This window comes from Salmo trutta, chromosome 26, assembly GCF_901001165.1.
Source record: "Salmo trutta chromosome 26, fSalTru1.1, whole genome shotgun sequence".
Taxonomy (NCBI): domain Eukaryota; kingdom Metazoa; phylum Chordata; class Actinopteri; order Salmoniformes; family Salmonidae; genus Salmo; species Salmo trutta.
The window spans coordinates 29132328-29152771 of NC_042982.1; the positions used below are offsets into that span (position 1 = coordinate 29132328).

General features: G+C 44.2%; 1 protein-coding gene and 1 pseudogene across 1 annotated transcript; one reads left to right on the forward strand and one right to left on the reverse strand.

Annotated features, from left to right (window-relative positions):
• Positions 1–2938: 2938 nt before the first annotated feature.
• On the forward strand, positions 2939–12858 carry LOC115163607 (V-set and transmembrane domain-containing protein 5-like). The gene is made up of 4 exons (XM_029715630.1): positions 2939–3423; positions 11691–12017; positions 12298–12441; positions 12560–12858. The coding sequence occupies exons 1-4, from the start codon at positions 3357–3359 to the stop codon at positions 12589–12591; spliced, it is 570 nt and encodes a 189-aa protein (XP_029571490.1). The 5' UTR covers positions 2939–3356; the 3' UTR covers positions 12592–12858.
• A 455-nt stretch (positions 12859–13313) lies between these two features.
• LOC115163608 (mediator of RNA polymerase II transcription subunit 17-like) lies at positions 13314–19430 on the reverse strand (annotated as a pseudogene).
• Positions 19431–20444: the final 1014 nt, after the last annotated feature.

The window sequence follows — 20444 nt, forward strand, 5'->3', positions numbered from 1 at the left end:
GGCTCTCGACCCGAAATTTGCCCCTCCGTCCTGCCCTGCCAGAAGCTGTGTCCGCGGTTTGTGGGGCCATTCAAAGTCCTGAGGATGGTGAACGAGGTGTGTTACAGATTACAGCTTCCCTCTGATTACCGTATTAACCCCTCGTTCCATGTGTCTCTCCTCAGGCCGGTGGTGGCTGGCCTGCTCCAGGAATCTGAGATGCGGGAGGTCCCTCCGCCCCCTCTGGACATTGAGGGGAACCCGGCGTACTCCGTTCATTCCATCCTGTATTCGAGGCGTCGGGCAGGGGGCCTTCAGTACCTCATGGAATGGGAGGGGTACGGTCTGGAGGAGAGGTGCTGGGTTCCGGTTGCGGATGTTTTGGACCCCGAACTGCTGCGGGAGTTTCACCGTCGCCGGCCGGATCGCCCTGCGCCTCGCCCTCCGGGTCATCCCCGAGGCCGGTGTCGGCGCGCCACTGGAGCCGCGCATCAGGGGGGGCACTGTCACGACTTCCGCCGAAGTCGGCTCCTCTCCTTATTCGGGCGGCGTTCGGCGATCGCGTTCGGCGGTTTTCATTCCATAATCACACTGCATGTAATTTAATCCTCTGTTCCCCTCCATGTCTTTGTGTGTAATTGTTTCGTGTTACGTGGTTATCGTTACGTGCCCGACTGGGTTTTCATGTTTCCGTGTTTTTTGCACGCGGTTTGTTTATTTTGTATTACAGTGTCTTGTATTGAACATTTATCGTGCCTTACACTTTTGCCTTGTGGGCTGGAGGTTTTCTGTTAATTTCTCTACTGCCATAATAAAGTGTGTGCTTGTTCAATACTCCCTGCTCTCCTGCACCTGACTTCTCCACCAGCAGCTCACAGCCCTGACATGTGTGTGGTCTCATTGAAATAGAGTAGGCTGCCTACATGGGCGGAGAATCACGTGGCAGTTAACTTGAATAAGAAATTAACTTAAATATGATTAGACTGTAGTTTACTACAGTGTCTGTAAATAAAAAAGAGAATGGCACAATGCGCACATAGCTTAGGCTACTAACATTTTCAATAAGTATTGATTACCCATTTATTTGTCTCTGCCTGCAAATCGTCCTCCTAAAAGGTAGGCTATATCCTACAGGCCTATGCAAAACGTAGCAAGTGTTGCAGTCATCATTCTTACTGCTTCTAGTTCAGTAGCCTTACCTGCGAGATCAGGTGCGCATGTGGTCTCATTTAAATAGAGTAGGCTATAGCCTATGCACAGGAGGTTGGAGGCATCTTAATTGGGGAGGACGGGCTTGGGGTAATGACTGAAGCGAAATAGGTGGAATGGTATCAAATACATTAAACACATGGTTTCTATTTGTTTGATGCCATTCCAATTGCACCGTTCCAGCCATTATTATGAGCCATCCTCCCCTCAGCAGACTCCACTGAGCCTATGCATGGGCGGAGAAGCACGGGGCCGTTATCTTTCCAAGGAAATGTACTTCCTAAATAGGCCTATGATTAGGCTATAGTTTACTACATTGCCTAGAAACAGGCCTAAATATTGATCACCCATATTTCTCTGTCTGAAAATCGGCCCACTTTAAAAGGTAGGCTATAAAAAGTCTCCCCAGCTCTGCTCTCTTCAAACTACATCTAGCATATTGGCTGATATAGCCCAGTAATACAATGTAAGGGCCATGTCAGAATCTCTGCTAAGTTAACCTATTTCTTAAGTTATTTTTGCACATTTGATATTGCCTATAGGGTGCACATTTGCTGGCACCATGGCTGGCAAATGAGTTGCGTCACATACACCTAAAACAACTGCGGTTGGGTTTGGGACCAGTTCTTGCAGTAGCTGGTGGAAGTCGGACAGAAAGCCAGTGGTTGTGGGTGGGAGAGGGATGAAGAAATTGGTCCTATGCAGAAGTCTACTGTGCGCAATGACCGTGAAGCCTGTAATGTTAGAGCTGTTTATTACTGTGTCAGTGTGAAAAGTAAGGAATTAGCTAGGGAAACTGACAGATCAATAACGTTACATAGCCATATTGACTAATACAACTCACATTTCACTGAAAAATCATCAGAATATCAATCTTCAATCGTTTGGCCAATAGTTTCATCATCTGATTCAGGTCTAGTGTGAGGCAAAAATAATAGCTAATGTTAGTCAACTTTTGGTCAGGTCTCTCTCGAATGATAAATCAACTGGCGAAAGCTAGCCAAGTTGATTTACTTCTGAAACAGGACAAAACAAAGGCTACAAAACATGTCCATGCAAACAACAGCTGTTAGATAGTAATACTAGCCAGCTCATATCGCTATCTGACAGATAACTAGAGGCTCGAGCTGACCTGGCTGTGGAAGCTACTAGCTAGCATAACTTATTCACCTCAGTCAAGAGCGGATGAAACATTAGCTAACGTTACATGTCAGTTAAAATAATAGTTCAGCACTACGAATAAACACTAATTTCTTTTTTTCAGTTAAGATAAACAGCAGTTACCTTGCCAACTACATCAGTCAACTAAGTAGTATCCACTTTCTGCTTGGTTTGGTTTTTACAACTCTGTGAAAGAGCGCAACACATACACACTGAACTATGCTCAACTCTACCGTGCAGGTCCAGCCAGCCTAGTCCTAAAGCACACCGTTGTCGCTTTTTGTATCACATTGCAATGACGAAACTGGGGGGGGACAAAAATGCAATTTCAGAATGTGGGGGGGGGGCATGACACCCCCATCCCCAGTGAAAGTTGCGCCACTGATTATCTGCCTCAAAAATAAGCTATTGCAACAGTGACCAGGCAGCAAATAGGCAAAGTGGATCTGCGATATACTATATTGTAACTTCTGTTCATGTGGCCATAATAAAGAGGTGCAGTCATCTCAGAATAGACACTCCTCCCTGTCTGACCTGCTCAGCAAGGTGTGTCCAAGCTCCAATACCACTTATTCATCCCACGTGGTGCATTTGTGGGAGGCAGTACAGGGAGGCCATACAGGCGTGTCTCTCTGTGTGTTTCTGCATGAGTATTTACTCTGTTATTGGCTCCCTCTCTCTTACTCTCTCTCTCTCTCAGTGCTTGTTTCTTAGTGTGAATGTTTACACAGTAATCTCCTGCTGATCCTGTCTGATGGGTGAGGTGCCGTTGCACAGGCAGAGCAGCTTAGGTAGCCAGAGAACACAAAGCTGAGAAGGACAGAAGAAAACATCACCAACAAGAGAGATACTGTTTTCCACCAGATTAAGACATTAACAAAAATAAAAAGGAAGGAGGAACACAGGAAATAATGGATTTTGAGAGAAGAGCAATGCGAATGCTCCAGAATGTGGAATGACCCAGTAGACACTCCGTACTGGCGAGAATTGATGGACCTGGGGTTCTAATGTGGCTCTGGGACACACAGGAAGTCGCTCTTTTCTTCAGCATCACATTGTATGTGTGCCACCTAGGTATGTATCCTATCCATACATGGAAACACTTCTGTGAGCATGTATCCATATATGGACATACTGATTTGTATGTGTTTAAATGTGAGTGCTTGTGTGTTTAAGGGCATGCCTATGTTTGCCTCAGTGTGTATGGTGTATGCCAAGCAATTTCAGAAGAAACTGTCTTCTGGTATCGGTTGACTAACTTTGAGTATTTCTCAACTTTTGCTCTGATGTGGTTTGTACCGGTGAAACAGAATGATAGTGCACTTAGACACACAGTGGTTTGTTAATTCCCCCAAACCTGGATAGGGCGTGATGGTTTCAAGGCATATCTCTGGCAGCCATAATGTTTCTCTGTCATTCTTTGCATGCTTTAACAAAATTCTTTGTGCATGCTTCATCTTGTGTGCACACCTTTAGTTGGACTGGTGTTGTCTGAGTCAGTAATTCACATTGATTGAAACACATCTTACATGAGAAAACAACTGAAAGCAGGTGGCTATGAGGGCAATTACATTTGATAAATAAATACATTTGATTAACTGATTGGTTTTGAATTGCCCTCATGGCAGAGAGAGAGAGAGAGAGAGAGAGAGAGAGAGAGAGAGTCAAAACAGCAGGTCTGTAACGGCCATCGAAGGGAGTAGACCAAGGCGCAGCGGGTTGAGTGCTCATAATGAACTTTATTTCGAACACTAAACAAAACAAGAAAAAACACGACAGCCAAACAATACTGTCAGGTACAAGAAACACTGAACAGAAAATAACCACCCACAAACACAATGACAAAAAAAACCTACTTAAATATAGTCTCTAATCAGAGGCAACGAGATACAGCTGCCTCCAATTAGAGACCAATCCCAAACACTCCCAACCTAGACTAACATAGAACATAACCCCAAAATCCCGAAACACACAAACCAAACACCCCCTGCCACGCCCTGACCAAACTACATTAACAAATAACCCCTTTTACTGGTCAGGACGTGACAAGGTCCAGGACAAGGTGGCACATCAGGTAAACAGGTCTTGGAACCGACGCATTGCCACAATCATACCCTGGATCTAGTTTTGTGTAATAAACATTGTGGATCTAAATGTTTTCTTCATAATCCTGGACTATTGGACCACCATGTTATTACATTTGAAATCGCAACAAATGATTTGCTAAAACCCCAACCAAGGATTATCAAAACACGTGCTATACATTCTCGGACAACCCAAAGATTCCTAGATACCCTTCCAGACTGCCCACACCTACCTAAGGACTCCGGAGTACAAAAATCAGTTAACCACCTACCCAGGATCTAAACTTAACCTTGCGTAATACCCCAGATGCAGTCGCAAACAAAAACATTTGTCACAAGAAACTAGCTCCCTGGTTTACAGAAAATACCCAAGCCCTGAAGCAATCTTCCAGAAAATTGGAACGGAAATGGCGCTCCACCAAATTTGAAGTTTTCCGACTAGCTACACGGACAAGTTCCTGCCTGGTTTAGATCTTATCTGTAGGAAAGATATCAGTTTGTCTCTGTGGATGGTTTTAGGACCACTATTCTTTTCACAGTGTATAAAACATTAGGAACACCTTCCTAATATTGAGTTTTGCCCTCAGAACAGCTTAAATTCTTCAGTGCCTGGACTCTAAAAGGTATCAAAAGCATTCCACACAGATGCTGGCCCATGTTGACTCCAATGATTCCCACAGTTGTGTCAAGTTGGCTGGATGTCCTTTGGGTGGCGGACCATTCTTGATACACATGGGAAACTGTTCAGCATGAAAAACCCAGCAGCGTTGCAGTTCTTGACACATTAAAACTGATGCGCCTGGCACCTATTACCATACACCGTTCAAAGGCACTTAAATATTTTGTCTTGCCCATTCACCCTCTGAATGGCGTACATACACAATGTCTCAATTATCTCAAGGCTTAAAAATCCTTCTTTAACCTGTCTCCTCCCCTTCATCTACACTGATTGAAGTGGATTTAGCAAGTGACATCAATAATGGATTCACCTGGATTCACCTGGTCAGTCTGTCATGGAAAGAGCAGGTGTTACTAATGTTTTGTACAATCAATGTATACTCTACCTCTTGGGTATGTAATTCGGAAACTCAATGTAAACGTTCACTGCTATGCAGACGACACACAGCTGTACATTTCGATGAAACTTGGTGAAGCCCCAAAATTGCCTAGCCTCGAAGCCTGTGTTTCAGACATAAGGAAGTGGATGGCAGCAAATGTTTTACTTTTGAACTTGGACAAAACAAGATGCTAGTTCAAGGTCCCAAGAAACAAAGAAATCTTCTGTTTGATCTGACAATTTCCTCAAATAAAACTTTGAAGGACCTCAACGTTACTCTGGACCTTATATTTAAAGAGCAGCTTTTTTCCTGGAGTGATGAACCACCCTTGCTGTGTCTGCCTGGCTAGCTCCTCTCTCTCCACTGGGATTATCTGCCTCTGACCATATTACGGGGGCTTAATCACTGGCTTGATAATGCTCTCCCATGCCGTCCCTAGGAGGGGTGAATCATGCCGTGCCATGCTTTTTTTCTCTCGATAAACTCGACTTGAATGGGTTGAGTCACTGGCATGATCTTCCTGTCCGGTTTTGCGCCCCCTTCGGGCGTGCGATGGGTGAGATCAGAAATGCCTTATTTACATATGTCGTGTCTTTGGCTATGCCGGATTAAGTGATATGACATGCTAATTTATAAAATGATTTCTCTGTAATTAATATTACCTGATTAAGCTAATCATGTAAATGTAATTAACTAGAAAGTCGGGGCACCACGGAAGAACGTTTATAGAGCTGTTATCTTCCGAATAAACTCTTAAAATACTTAGTAATATTTTACATCGATAGCAGTCAATATTAACCCTTAACTTATTTTCAGTCTCATAATGAAAGTTGTAAATTCTTGGTTATCTTCACGAACCCTGGCTAACAAGTTGAATCAGCAATACAAAATTGGGTTTAATTATTTATTTACTAAATACCTAACTAATCACACAGAATTACAAATACACAGAATACCAATGATGTCATACAGAAAACGTCCCGGTGGACGGAACCTGTATGATGGCTGGTTACACAAAGGAAAGGGGGTTGGGCTTGAATGAAAGGGCGGGAAGACTTAGGAACCACAAACAGCAGCTATGCTATCGTAAATACATTATCTTATGCATTCTAAATTACCACCCATTTGGAAAAGGAAAATGCAATAAATATTTACTCTGAGCTGCGCTTCGGTAGATTGTTCGTAGATGCTGGCCGGGTTGGCCAACAGATCTTCCTGTCCTCGGAAGAATGTCTCTGGTGGTAAATTGGATACGTGGTGGTATCTTCGTCTGTTTGTTAGACTGGATCTGTCGTCCGTCCTTTCCTAGCCCACGTCGACAGCGGCAGCTGCTAACTCAATGGCTAGGAAGTATCACTTCTGTAGTGAATAAGCTCAAAGTTCATACCAGTTCATACCATAGCTCACGCCAAGGTTGGCTTAGTTCTGTTCTTGACATGTGTCCTTCTAACGTAGAGGCTGCAGACCTCACGTACTGGAACTACCGGTTATCTTTTCATCAAAGGCTTATATAGTGGAGAGGGGGGAAGGAGGTGTTTCATTGTTTATAACCCCTGTCTCTTCACAGGGTTGGGCCACTGATCGAGCAGGGCACTTTCCTTATGAAAACCCAATTCTCTCATTTGGAAGCTAAAATTACATTTAATCTCCTAACAAACAATTTCAATATCAAACATTTCAATTGCATAACAATTCCATGTGACTCTGATAACTAGAGGGTGTATACTTTCTCAGGTACAGTTTATGTCGTCCTGTCATCAATCATAATGTCCCAGATAACAACGAACCTGACATACATACTCATTACGTTATCAAGCATATTTCCAACTGGTTTTATTACCAAAATATGGTTCCTTTCCCCATTTGTTTGATGTTCCCAGACGCTCTATATTTAACAGGACAGCAGTCCTTCAGTAGGGTCAGTAAGAGAGGGGAAGGGAGAAAGGTATTTATGGGGGGGGGTCATAAACCTTACCCACAGGCCAACGTCATGACACATAAGTATTCAGACCCTTTGCTATGACACTCAAAATTGAGCTCAGGTGCCTCCTGTTTCCATTGATCATCCTTGAGATGTTTCTACAACTTGATTGGAGTCCACCTATGGAAAATTCAATTGATTGGACATTATTTGGAAAGGCACACACCTGTCCATATAAGGTCCCACAGTTGACAGTGCATGTCAAAGCAAAAACCAAGGCATGAGGATGAAGGAATTGTCCGTAGAGCTCCGAGACAGGATTGTGTCGAGGCAGAGATCTGGGGAAGGGTGCCAAAAATATCTGCAGCATTGAAGGTCCCCGGGAACACCTTCATCATTTTTAAATGGAAGAAGTCTGGAATCACCAAGACACTTCCTAGAGTTGGCCGCCCGGCCAAACTGAGCAATCGGGGAGAAGGTTCTTGGTCAGGGAGGTGACGAAGAACCCGATGGTCACTCTGACAGAACTCTAGAGTTCATCTGTGGAGATAGGAGAACTTTCCAGAAGGACAACCATCTCTGCAGCACTTCACCAATCAGGCCTTTACGGTAGAGTGACCATACGGAAGCCACACCTCATTAAAAGGCATATGATAGCCCACTTGGATTTTGCCAAAAGGCACTTAAAGACTCTCAGACCATTAGAAACAAGATTATCTGGTCTGATGAAACCAAATTTGAACTCCTTGACCTTCCTCCATCTGGAGGAAACCTGGCACCATCCCTACAGGGAAGCATGGTGGTGGCAGCATCATGCTCTGGGGATGTTTTTCAGCGGCAGGGACTGGTAGACTAGTCAGGATCGAGGCAAAGATGAACAGAGAGATCCTTGATGAAAAGTACAGAGAGATCCTTGATGAAAACCTACTCCAGAGCACCCAGGACCTCAGAATGGGCCAAGGTTCACCTTCCAACAGGACAACAACCCTAAGCACAGTGGCTTCGGGACAAGTCTCTAAATGTCCTTGAGTGGGCCAGCCAGAGCCCGGACTTGAACCCGATCGAACATCTCTGAAGAGACCTGAAAATAGACCGAGCTTGTGAGGATCTGCAGAGAAGAATGGGAGAAACTTCCCAAATACAGGTGTGCCAAGCTTGTAGCGTCATACCCATGAACACTAGAGGCTGCATTCAAATCAAATCAAATCAAATTTTATTTATCACATGCGCCGAATACAACAGATGTATACCTTACAGTTAAATGCTTACTTACAAGCCCCTAATCAACAATGCAGTTTCAAAAAAATATGGATAAGAATAAGAGATAAAAGTAAAAAGTAATTAAAGAGCAGCAGTAAAATAACAATAGCGAGACTATATACAGGTGGTACCGATACAGAGTCAATGTGTGGGGGCACCGGTTAGTTGAGGTAGTATGTACATGAAGGTAGAGTTATTAAAGTGACTATGCATATATGACAACAGAGAGTAGCAGCGGTGGAAAGAGGGACAGAGGGAGGGGGAGGGGGAGGGGGGCAATGCAAATAGTCTGGGTAGCCATTTGACTAGATGTTCAGGAGTCTTATGGCTTTGGGGTAGAAGCTGTTTAGAAGCCTCTTGGACCTAGACTTGGCACTCCGGTACCACTTGCCGTGCGGTGGCTGCCAAATGTGCTTTAACAAAGTACTGAGTAAGTAAAGGGTCTGAATACTTATGTAAATCTGATATTTCAGTTTTTTATTTTGAATAAATTTGGCAAAATGTATAAAAACCTGTTTTTGCGTTGTGTGTAGATTGATGAGGGAAAAAACTATTTGATGAATTTTATAATAAGGCTGTAACCTAACAAAATGTGAAACAAGTCAAGGGGTCTGAATACTTTCCAAAGGCACTGTTTACTGTCCGTACCGCTTATACACACCCTGTATATATATATATATATATATATTATATATATACAGTTATATAGTACCAGTCAACTGTATATATGAAGTCGGAAGTTTACATACACTTAGGTTGGAGTCATTAAAACTCGTTTTTCAACCCCTCCACAAATTTCTTGTTAACAAACTGTATTTTTGGCAAGTCGGCTAGGACATCTACTTTGTGCATGACACAAGTAATTTTTCCAACAATTGTTTACAGACAGATTATTTCACTTATTTGACTTGTATCACAATTCCAGTGGGTCAGAAGTTTACATACACTAAGTTGACTGTGCCTTTAAACAGCTTGGAAAATTCCAGAAAATGATGTCATGGCTTTAGAAGCTTCTGATGGGCTAATTGATATCATTTCAGTCAATTGGATGTGTAGCTGTGGATGTATTTCAAGGCCTACCTTCAAACTCAGTGCCTCTTTGCTTGACATCATGGGAAAATCAAATGAAATCAGCCAAGACCTCAGAAAATAAATTTTAGACCTCCCAAAGTCTGGCTCATTCCTGGGAGCATTTTCCAAACACCTGAAGGTACCACGTTCATCTGTACAAACAATAGTACACAAGTATAAACACCACGGGACCACACAGCCATCATCCCGCTCAGGAAGGAGATGCGTTCTGTCTCCTAGAGATGAACGTACTTTGGTACAAAAAGTGCAAATCAATCCCAGAATAACAGCAAAGGACCTTGTGAAGATGCTGGAGGAAACAGGTACAAAAGTATCCATATCCACAGTAAAACGAGTCCTATATAGACATAACCTGAAAGGCTGCTCAGCAAGGAAGAAGTCACTGCTCCAAAACCACCATAGAAAAGCCAGACTATGGTTTGCAACTGCAAATGGGGACAAAGATCATACTTTTTGGAGAAATGTCCTCTGGTCTGATCAAACAAAAATAGAACTGCTTGGCCATAATGACCATCGTTATGTTTGGAGGAAAAAGGGGGAGGCTTGCAAGCCGAAGAACACCATCCCAACCGTGAAGCACAGGGGGTGGCAGCATCATGTTGTGGGGGTGCTTTGCTGCAGGAGGGACTGGTGCACTTCACAAAATAGATGGCATCATGAGGATGGAAAATTATGTGGATATATTGACGCAATATCTCATGACATCAGTCAGGAAATTAAAGCTTGCTTGCAAATGGGTCTTCCAAATGGACAATGACCCCAAGCATACTTCCAAAGTTGTGGCAAAATGGCTTAAAGACAACAAAGTCAAGGTATTGGAGTGGCCATCACAAAGCCCTGACCTCATCCTACAGAAAATTTGTGGGCAGAACTGAAAAAGCGTGTGAGAGCAAGGAGGCCAACAAACCTGACTCAGTTACACCAGCTCTGTCAGGAGGAATGGGACAAAATTCACCCAACTTATTGTGGGAAGCTTGTGGAAGGCTACCCAAAATGTTTGACTCAAGTTAAACAATTTAAAGGCAATGTTACCAAATACTAATTGAGTGTATGTAAACTTCTGACCCACTGGGAATGTGATGAAAGAAATAAAAGCTGAAATAAATCATTCTCTCTAATATTATTCTGACATTTCACATTCTTAAAATAAAGTGGTGATCCTAACTGACCTAAGACAGGGAATTTTTACTTGGATTAAATGTCAGAATTGTGAAAAACTGAGTTTAAATGTATTTGGCTAGGGTGTATGTAAACTTCTGACTTCAACTGTATATTATATATATATTCTGGACTCTGACATTGCTCGTTCTGATATTTCTTAATTTCTTTCTTTTTACGTTTTGGATTATGTGTGTATTGTTTTGTATTGCTAGATATTACTGCACTGCTGAAGCTTGAAACACAAGCATTTCTCTGCACCTGCAATAACATCTTCAAATCTGTGTACGTGACCAATAAACTTTGATTTGAGATGAAGCGACGTGCTAGAATCACATGCCAATGTGTCATCTCAAAGTCATTTGATGGCAGCAAACCCATAATACAGTATGACAATATGTTATGTAATGTCTGTGGACTGAAAACATTCTGTCTTTTGTGGAGAGGTTGAATATTAACTGGTCGTTATGTAAGGGAGTAGGGTAAAGGGGGGTATTTCTTCTGTCAGAGCTGAGGGGCCAATTGGGCTCTAAAAAATAAAAAACTGAAGGTAGTTGATCCGTTGCTCATAAAAAAGGCAAGTGGGAAGTCAGAAAATTACTGTGGTGATAACATGTCAATAAAACATCAGTGTGTGGGTAATATGTTGATTTATCTGATTCTAAAATACAAATCAGAAATATCAACTTCTCTTTATCTGTCATACATTAAAAAACACTGTTCCTCTCTCTTTCCCTTCCTCCCTCCGCTACGTTCTTCCTTCGGCAGCTGGAGCCATCTCAATTCGGTCTCCTCAGCAGAGTCTGACCAGGCCTGTCCAACAGGATGTATTGTTTTCTGTGGACATCTCCTGTGTTGGGATTCCCACAATACAGTGGACCTTTATGTCTGGCAGGGTGAGCAGAGAAATTGGGGCGTGGCAACCTGGGGGGTTTACCAATGTATCAGAGGACTACATGGACAGAATCCTCACGTACACTAATGGATCTATGGGACTTTCGGACCTACGTATTCAGGACACTGGCTTCTACGTGATCACTGTGACTGAACTGTCCGGGAGCAGCAAAGATGCAGGGTTTGTCTTGAATGTGGAAGGTGAGTGAATGGTGGGTGCAGGCCTATATCACAATGTGGCATTTTGCTTTAGGCTACAGTGTTAGTGTTACATCATAGCTGACATTCACAAGAACCCCTTTATGGAACTGTTTTCCTCTCAGTCCTGGAGACGTTTTCTGTAGCGGCCTTATGGTGTTAATGAACAGTATCTTTATGAGTAGATCAGTACAAGTGACCTTCATTGAACTCTACCATTATGAGTAAGCTAGTTAGTGGAAGTGAGAATGAACATGGTGTGTTCTCCCTCCCTGTGTTGTAGAGGTTCTGTATGAGGACCTCCAGTACCTGGCAGTGTTTGCTGTAGTGCTGGCCTCCCTGGCTGGCTTCCTCATGGTCTCCATGTGGCTCATGGACAAAGCCTACAGCCAGATCAATGCATGGAGACAGAGGCGGCAGATGCCAGGTAAATACTTTTAGAATGATTTTGGTAATATAAATAATTAGTAATTCAATGACTCAAGTTTGATAGTTCTTGTGTGTACGTGGTTCATTGAATTTCTCATTTTTTGTATGATCTCCAGAGAATGATGTAACTGAGCTGCAACCTCTCTGATATGAAGATCTGAGAAAGCCAGATGGGACTGCCCAACAACCAATATGGGCTAAAAGACTAATTGTATAAATCAATGAAAGCATCCAGAGTGTAAATGATTCCAGGAACAGATGAAGGATTATCAACCTACGTGCCTCAAGACAAACTGCATGTATTATTTTACTGTACATGAAAACTGTATACACAACAACTGATATTAGTCCATGCTATTTTATGTAAGGAAACACACTGACAAGTGGAAACAAATTATATATTTATTTTCACAGCTGAGGTTTTCAGTTTATTTTACTGTAACATTTAAAATATACAGTTGAGGTCAGAAGTTTACATACACTTAGGTTGGAGTCATTAAAACAAGTTTTTCAACCACTCCACAAATTTCTTGTTAACAAACTATAGTTTTGGCAAGTCGGCTAGGACATCTACCTTGTGCATGACACAAGTAATTTTTCCAACAGCTGTTTACAGACAAATTGTTTCACTGTATCGCAATTCCAGTGGGTCAGAAGTTTACATACACTAAGTTCACTGTGCCTTTAAACAGCTTGGAAAACTCCAGAAAATGATGTCATGCTTTAGAAGCTTCTGATATGCTAATTGACATCATTTGAGTCAATTGGAGGTGTACCTGTGGATGTATTTCAAGGCCTACCTTCAAACTCAGTGCCTCGTTGCTTGACATCATGGGAAAATCAAAATAAATCAGCCAAGACATCCACAAGTCTGGTATATAATAATAATACATTGGCACAAGTAAGTCAAATGTCCAAGCAAATCCACAAACATCAATGCATGATTTCCACAAAAGTGGATCAAGTTAGAATTCAGCCCATAGAAAAGTAATCTGAGATAGCGAGAGTGTGTGATAGTGGCCGGACCTAAGGACAGGGGGTGAGGGCTGCCATGAGAAGATCCATCTTGTAAACAAAGTTGCGTCCCTCCATCTTGCTCCAGTGGACCTCTTTGTAGAGCCCTCGCAGGTGGTTCCACTTCCCATCCTGGATGACGTCAGACTTGGGCAGCTCCTTGTTCTGGCTGCGTGGGAACTGGACCAGGAGCTTCCAGCCACTCTCTGGACCACTACGCACTGGAAAAGATACAACACATTCATTTGGACAAATATTAGCATTATCTTAAGTTTCAGTCATTCAGATCATCATATTAGTATTCAGACTAAACGAGCAGTTTAAGGTGCATGACGGCCAACATGCCAGTGATTGATTGAAGGACGGTACCTGAGATTGCGTATTCCCCGTTGGAGGAGGCAACGGTGATGGCCGAGGCGTTTCCGATGCTCTCCACAGAGCCCAGGCCCAAATGGTTACTGAAGCTCAGAACATGCCAACTCATCACCTTAGCCAGCTGCTGTACCGCATGGACCTGCTGCTGAGACATCTGCAGTACCAGGGGACAGGGGGACACTGTTACTCACTAGTTCAGACAGGAAGCTACAAAAAGGCTACATCAATACTTTGAAATTACCTTGAATAAAAGTTTCCCTGGAGCAATAGGCCGTGAAGAACTACAGCAGGTCTAGCAAATGCATCTAGCCATGCATTTTAGAACATACAGCAAGCATTTTAGGTGGCTTCTAGCTATACTTGACTGTAATACAGAGTACATAAACAGCAGGTGGAGATGTGAGAGCAGTCACTCGGTCCCCTGACCTGGGAGGGGAGGAAGTCCTGCAGCTCCTGTTCCTGGTGAGAGAGGATGATGACACGGCCGTCCCTGTGCACCACTCAGATCTGCTCAACCCCTATGTTCATCTGCAGCTGGATAGACCTGCACACACACAGAAGGTCATGGAACATTCTTTCTCCATGGTCAAAGTTTTATCTAGACAAGACCTTTACCGAACACTGACAAAGCTGAATAATTGCCCGAATTAAATTGTTGGTAATTCATTAAGGTGAAACCTCTTCTTCTGTTGATCGAACACGGAACCTACCTTTTTCCTTTTAATTAATTCTCTACACTCACCAAAATGTTATATTCTAGAGGATATGTCACCAATTCCTGGCCCAGAAGTGTATTCTCTAAACACTGTCCCCCAAACCATGTATAAAGAGCACTCTGCCTCTGTTACTCTGGCCTAGCCAGTCCTCCTGGCTTTAACAGTACTCTGCCTCTGTTGCTCTGGCTTAGCCAGTCCCCCTGGCTTTAACAGTACTCTGCCTCTGTTGCTCTGGCTTAGCCAGTCCTCCTGGCTTTACCAGTACTCTGCCTCTGTTACTCTGGCTTAGCCAGTCCCCCTGGCTTTAACAGTACTCTGCCTCTGTTACTCTGGCTTAGCCAGTCCCCCTGGCTTTAACAGTACTCTGCCTCTGTTACTCTGGCCTAGCCAGTCCTCCTGGCTTTAACATTACTCTGCCTCTGTTGCTCTGGCGTAGCCAGTCCCCCAGGCTTTAACAGTACTCTGCCTCTGTTGCTCTGGCCTAGCCAGTCCTCCTGGCTTTAACAGTACTCTGCCTCTGTTGCTCTGGCTTAGCCAGTCCTCCTGGCTTTAACATTACTCTGCCTCTGTTGCTCTGGCCTAGCCAGTCCCCCTGGCTTTAACAGTACTCTGCCTCTGTTGCTCTGGCCTAGCCAGTCCCCTGGCTTTAACATTACTCTGCCTCTGTTGCTCTGGCCTAGCCAGTCCTCCTGGCTTTAACAGTACTCTGCCTCTGTTGCTCTGGCCTAGCCAGTCCCCCTGGCTTTAACAGTACTCTGCCTCTGTTGCTCTGGCCTAGCCAGTCCCCCTGGCTTTAACGGTACTCTGCCTCTGTTACTCTGGCCTAGCCAGTCCCCCTGGCTTTAACAGTACTCTGCCTCTGTTACTCTGGCTTAGCCAGTCCTCCTGGCTTTAACAGTACTCTGCCTCTGTTGCTCTGGCCTAGCCAGTCCCCCTGGCTTTAACAGTACTCTGCCTCTGTTGCTCTGGCCTAGCCAGTCCCCCTGGCTTTAACAGTACTCTGCCTCTGTTGCTCTGGCCTAGCCAGTCCTCCTGGCTTTAACAGTACTCTGCCTCTGTTGCTCTGGCCTAGCCAGTCCCCCTGGCTTTAACAGTACTCTGCCTCTGTTGCTCTGGCCTAGCCAGTCCTCCTGGCTTTAACAGTACTCTGCCTCTGTTACTCTGGCCTAGCCAGTCCTCCTGGCTTTAACAGTACTCTGCCTCTGTTGCTCTGGCCTAGCCAGTCCTCCTGGCTTTAACAGTACTCTGCCTCTGTTGCTCTGGCCTAGCCAGTCCTCCTGGCTTTAACAGTACTCTGCCTCTGTTGCTCTGGCCTAGCCAGTCCCCCTGGCTTTAACAGTACTCTGCCTCTGTTGCTCTGGCCTAGCCAGTCCTCCTGGCTCCTGCTCCACTTACTTGCAGATCTGCTTGTAACCCTGGGAGGTGATGAGGACTTTGACACTGGACTCGTACACATCGTTGATGTTGGATCAGTGGGCCTGGATCTGGGGGTCTTCTATACGGCTGGCCAGGTTGTCGATGGTCCGCGCCGTCCTGAAACAGACACGAGGGGTGGACTTGCAGTCAATGTTGAGTTGCTGTCCTGTAAAATTCTAATTCAGTAACATACGGTTTCATTGTGCCAACATTTTCCTGATTTGTGATTTTACAACAAAGATAGGAGGTGCTTTGACTGAAACAACAAGCCTGACAGGAGAGAAGACTTTTATAAAAAATGTGAAAAAGAAAACAGTATAACAGTATTAGCTTGTCACTGATGTGTGATGTGGTGTGTGTTTGTGCCTACCTGCTGCGTAGGAAGATTTGTTTGGCCTGTTTGATGATCTTCTCCAGTAGGCCCTCATTCTGCTGCAGGTTGGAGATCTCAGCCTTGTCATAGGCCATGGGCCCTGCCATACACTGCCTCTTGTGGCCAAAGGGGGCACTAGCTGGATGGGGCATCACTATGGAACTCAGGGTCTGCTTGTGGAACTGTGGGTGGGAAGGAAGGGCATTTATATTGATCAATATGTATCACAGTTCACACAATCAGAAATGATACACATGCATATGTATAAGATATATATTTTTTTTAAACACGGGGGACTTAGTTTGGTCAGTCTCTGTCTGAGTACGTCTTTGGTCAACAATATAATTACTAGATGGTCAGGTTCAATTTCATTCCATCATTTTCCATGCAGACAGACAGGCGGACCCACCTCTCTCAAGAGCTGGTGCAGGTTGTGTTAAAATGTAGAGGTGGTCGTCAGGTTTGGGTTTCTCTGGAGACGCCCTCTGGTTCTTCTTCTCTCCAGTGGAGTGACACCGAGAAACGGACAACTGGAGACCTGCAGGGAGGATAGACAACCTTAACGGTGGTGTAATACAGAAATCTCCAAGAGTAGGACTCTGCACACATGACGAGGGGTGAATATCAGCAAAAGCCTCTCCGGACACTTAGAACATACTACTCAAGGTAACAGACAAAAAAAACATTTAAATGCATTAATTTTGCATGGTTTCATGGAGTATGAATTTTCCATAGGCTACAATAACCCTCCTAAAAGCATTGTAAAGAGTCCTCACCTGGAAAAGGTTGGGAGATGATCTGGTTCTTGACTACGATGTGGGGGATGTGGTACTTGATCTGAACCGCCTCCCGGGACAGCTGGGCGAAGATCTCCTTACAGAGCAGCACGTTCTGGGCAGCTTCCAGCTTCACATGCCATGGCTGAGTGCCTACTTTAGCTTTAGGCTGCCTCCTGAACAGGCTCACAGTGCCTAGGTCACCTATGTCAGGGGCTTGTTTCTGGATTGAAACCTGGAAGACAACACATAACAATATTTAAGAGGCCAGACCGAACATTGACATCACAAGGACGTATGTTCTCTGAGCTGAGGAAAAGTTCAAGAGGGCCAGCAGTCTTTATTCACTTTGATGTAAGCTGATCCCTCCAGATCACTGGGGATCTGGACATTCAGTGGACAGTAATCTTCCGGGAGCTTCTTGTCCATGTCCATGTTCTTTAACACCTTAAAAGGTGACGGTATGAGAAATCAAGGATCCTGCAGAGAGAGACATGGCATTAGAAATGAGCTATATAATGTGCAGAAGGTGGTAAATACCGCAATGACACTAAATGAAACATTTGAGCAGAGTTAAAGCCTCCACACCTGCGCTCCTGTAGCTGAGGTCTCCCAGGATCTTGTCTCCTACTTCAACCGCTCTGAGTTGAAGTCCCTCTGTCTTCTGTTCTCCTGGTTCTCTGCCACTGACTTGGTTAGTTTCTCTGCCCCCTTCAGGAGCAGCTGAGCTGCTGTGGCCAAAGACTTCTTCTTACAGATGAGCTGGAACACCTGGGGTGTCTAGAGTAGGGTGTGAGGTAGGGATTGGGGAGGTCAGGGGAGAGAGAGTGAGGTCATAGGTACATGTCAAATAGTCCAAAGTGGCTTCATCTCCTTCATCTGCAGTGACCTCAAAACACAGGATAGGTCAAAATAAGCAATATGTTGGATGTGTATTGTGTACCAGGAATTTGCTTTCATTGTCATTCTAGTTTTTCCACATCAGTGTAAATGAAGAATGAACCACTTGAGACTACGGAGATGCATTGAAAAGATTGAAGTCGTGAGTAAAGCCACTTAGCTAGGCCGACCTTTCCGGCTGAGGGGTCTTGGGACACTGGGTCCAGGGCCATGTACTACTTCTCCTTGACTACGCTGAGGACGTCGTATAGCACACACATCTCTGTCAGGGAGCTGCGCAGGTTGTTATGCACTGAGTCCCAGGGCCACAAGGACGGCTGGAACTTTACTGTGGCTGGAAGAAGAAGCAGGTATCAATCAACCATTCTGTTCAGACCAACTCCCTACAAAGCGCTTTACAGAAACATAAATGTTGCTACAGATTAGGGCCGGGACCATACCTGTAGCATGGCAAGGAAACAAAACATGAAGCAGATTTAACTTCTTTAGGAAAACAGCCCTAATGTTGGAAACAAACGTTATGTTGTCATTCAGAGTCACATTTTTTTCCTCCAAGCTATAGCACACAATATTTTACAAACAGCTTGTTTTTAAAGGACCAAAAAGTGAGTTCTGCTTCGTGTTTTCATTTTTGCCATGGAACAAATATTACGATGTTGGTATCGTCACAGCCCTGCTACAGATGTCTATCAGATGGTCTCAGGAACACGCATGGTGGTTTTTCCATAATAACTCTCCAAGGCAGAAAGAAGGCAGAAAGAATCACTTTACAGTCAACTAATGAAGCTGGTGTAGACAGACACTGAATGTGTCCATGGGGTGACATACATTCATCCTCCTCTGGCTTTTGCTTCCCCCACTCCTGGGGGTCCCTGGGCTCTGCTTCCGTCCCCTCTTCATCGGAGTCTGATCCCTGGCCAAAGTCGATCCTCTGGGCTAGCTTGGCCAGGTTCTGGGACATGGACAAGGGAGGGACATATGTCTCCATGCCATCTCGAGACACCTCCTGGACCTGCTTCTCGCAGGACAACTTGATGCCGACACGCACTGCTGGACCACCACCCGACATGATGATGGCGAAGAGTAGTCACACACAAAACCATTCAAATCACTACATTTTACCCACCATGACTATGGTCACAGACCAGGGCAAGTCTAGACAAATAAGTAGCTTGCTAAACAGACTACAGCTAGCCAAGTAGCAAATATATACTGACCAAAAATATAAACACAACATGCAGCGATTTCAAAGATTTTACTGGGTTACAGTTCATATAAGGAAATCAGTCAATTGAAATAAATTAATTAGGCCCTAATGTATGGATTTCACATGACTGGGCAGGGGTGTAGCCATGGATGGGCCTTGGGGGGCATAGGCCCACCCACTGGGGAGCCAGGCCCAGCCAATCAGAATGAGTTTTTCCCCACAAAAGGGCCCTATTACAGAGAAAAATACTCCTCAGCACCCCCCTACATTTTATTTTATTTATTTAATCTTTATTTAATTAGGCAAGTCAGTTAAGAACAAATTATTATTTACAATGACGGCCTATTTGTAACCCCCCCGGCCAAACCCTCCCTTAACCCGGAGGACGCTCGGCCATTTGTGCGCTGCCCTCCCGCAGGTGAAGACGCCGGATGTGGAGGTCCTGAGCTAGCATGGTTACACACGGTCTATGGTTGTGAGGCCGGTTGGACATACTGCCAAATTCTCTAAAACGATGCTGGAGGCAGCTTTTGGTAGAGAATTAAACATTAAATTATCTGGCAACAGCTCTGGTGGACATTACTGCAGACACCATGCCAATTGCACACTCCCTCAAAACTTAAGACATTTGTGGCATTGTGTTGTGTGACAAAACTGCACATTTTAAACTGTCCTTTTATTGTCCCCAGCACAAGGTGGACCTGTGTAATGATCGTGTTGTTTAAGCAGCTTCTTGATATGCCACACCGGTCAGGTGGATGGATTATGTTGGCAAAGGAGAAATGCTCACTAACATGGATGTAAACAAATTTGTGCACAAAATTTAAGAGAAATAAGCTTTTTGTGCATATAGAACATTTGAGGTTTTTTTTATCAGCTCATGAAACATGGGACCAACATTTTACATATTTTTGTTCAGTGTAGTTGGCAATGAGTGATGCTAGACATTGTCATATCCTGTAGCTAGCTAAATGAACTTTAACTTGAGCTAGCTACAACAGATAACTAGCCAAACAAAGCAAGCAAGCCAGTCCACTGAGCCCAGTATAAAATCGAGCTCCCTAATGCACATTACAATTAGCTAGACGTGGAATACAGATGATTTTCAACAGAATATGAGATAGAGATATAAACTCAGCAAAAAAATAAATAAACGTCCCTTTTTCAGGACCCTGTCATTCAAAGATAATTCGTAAAAAGCCAAATAACTTCACAGATCTTCAT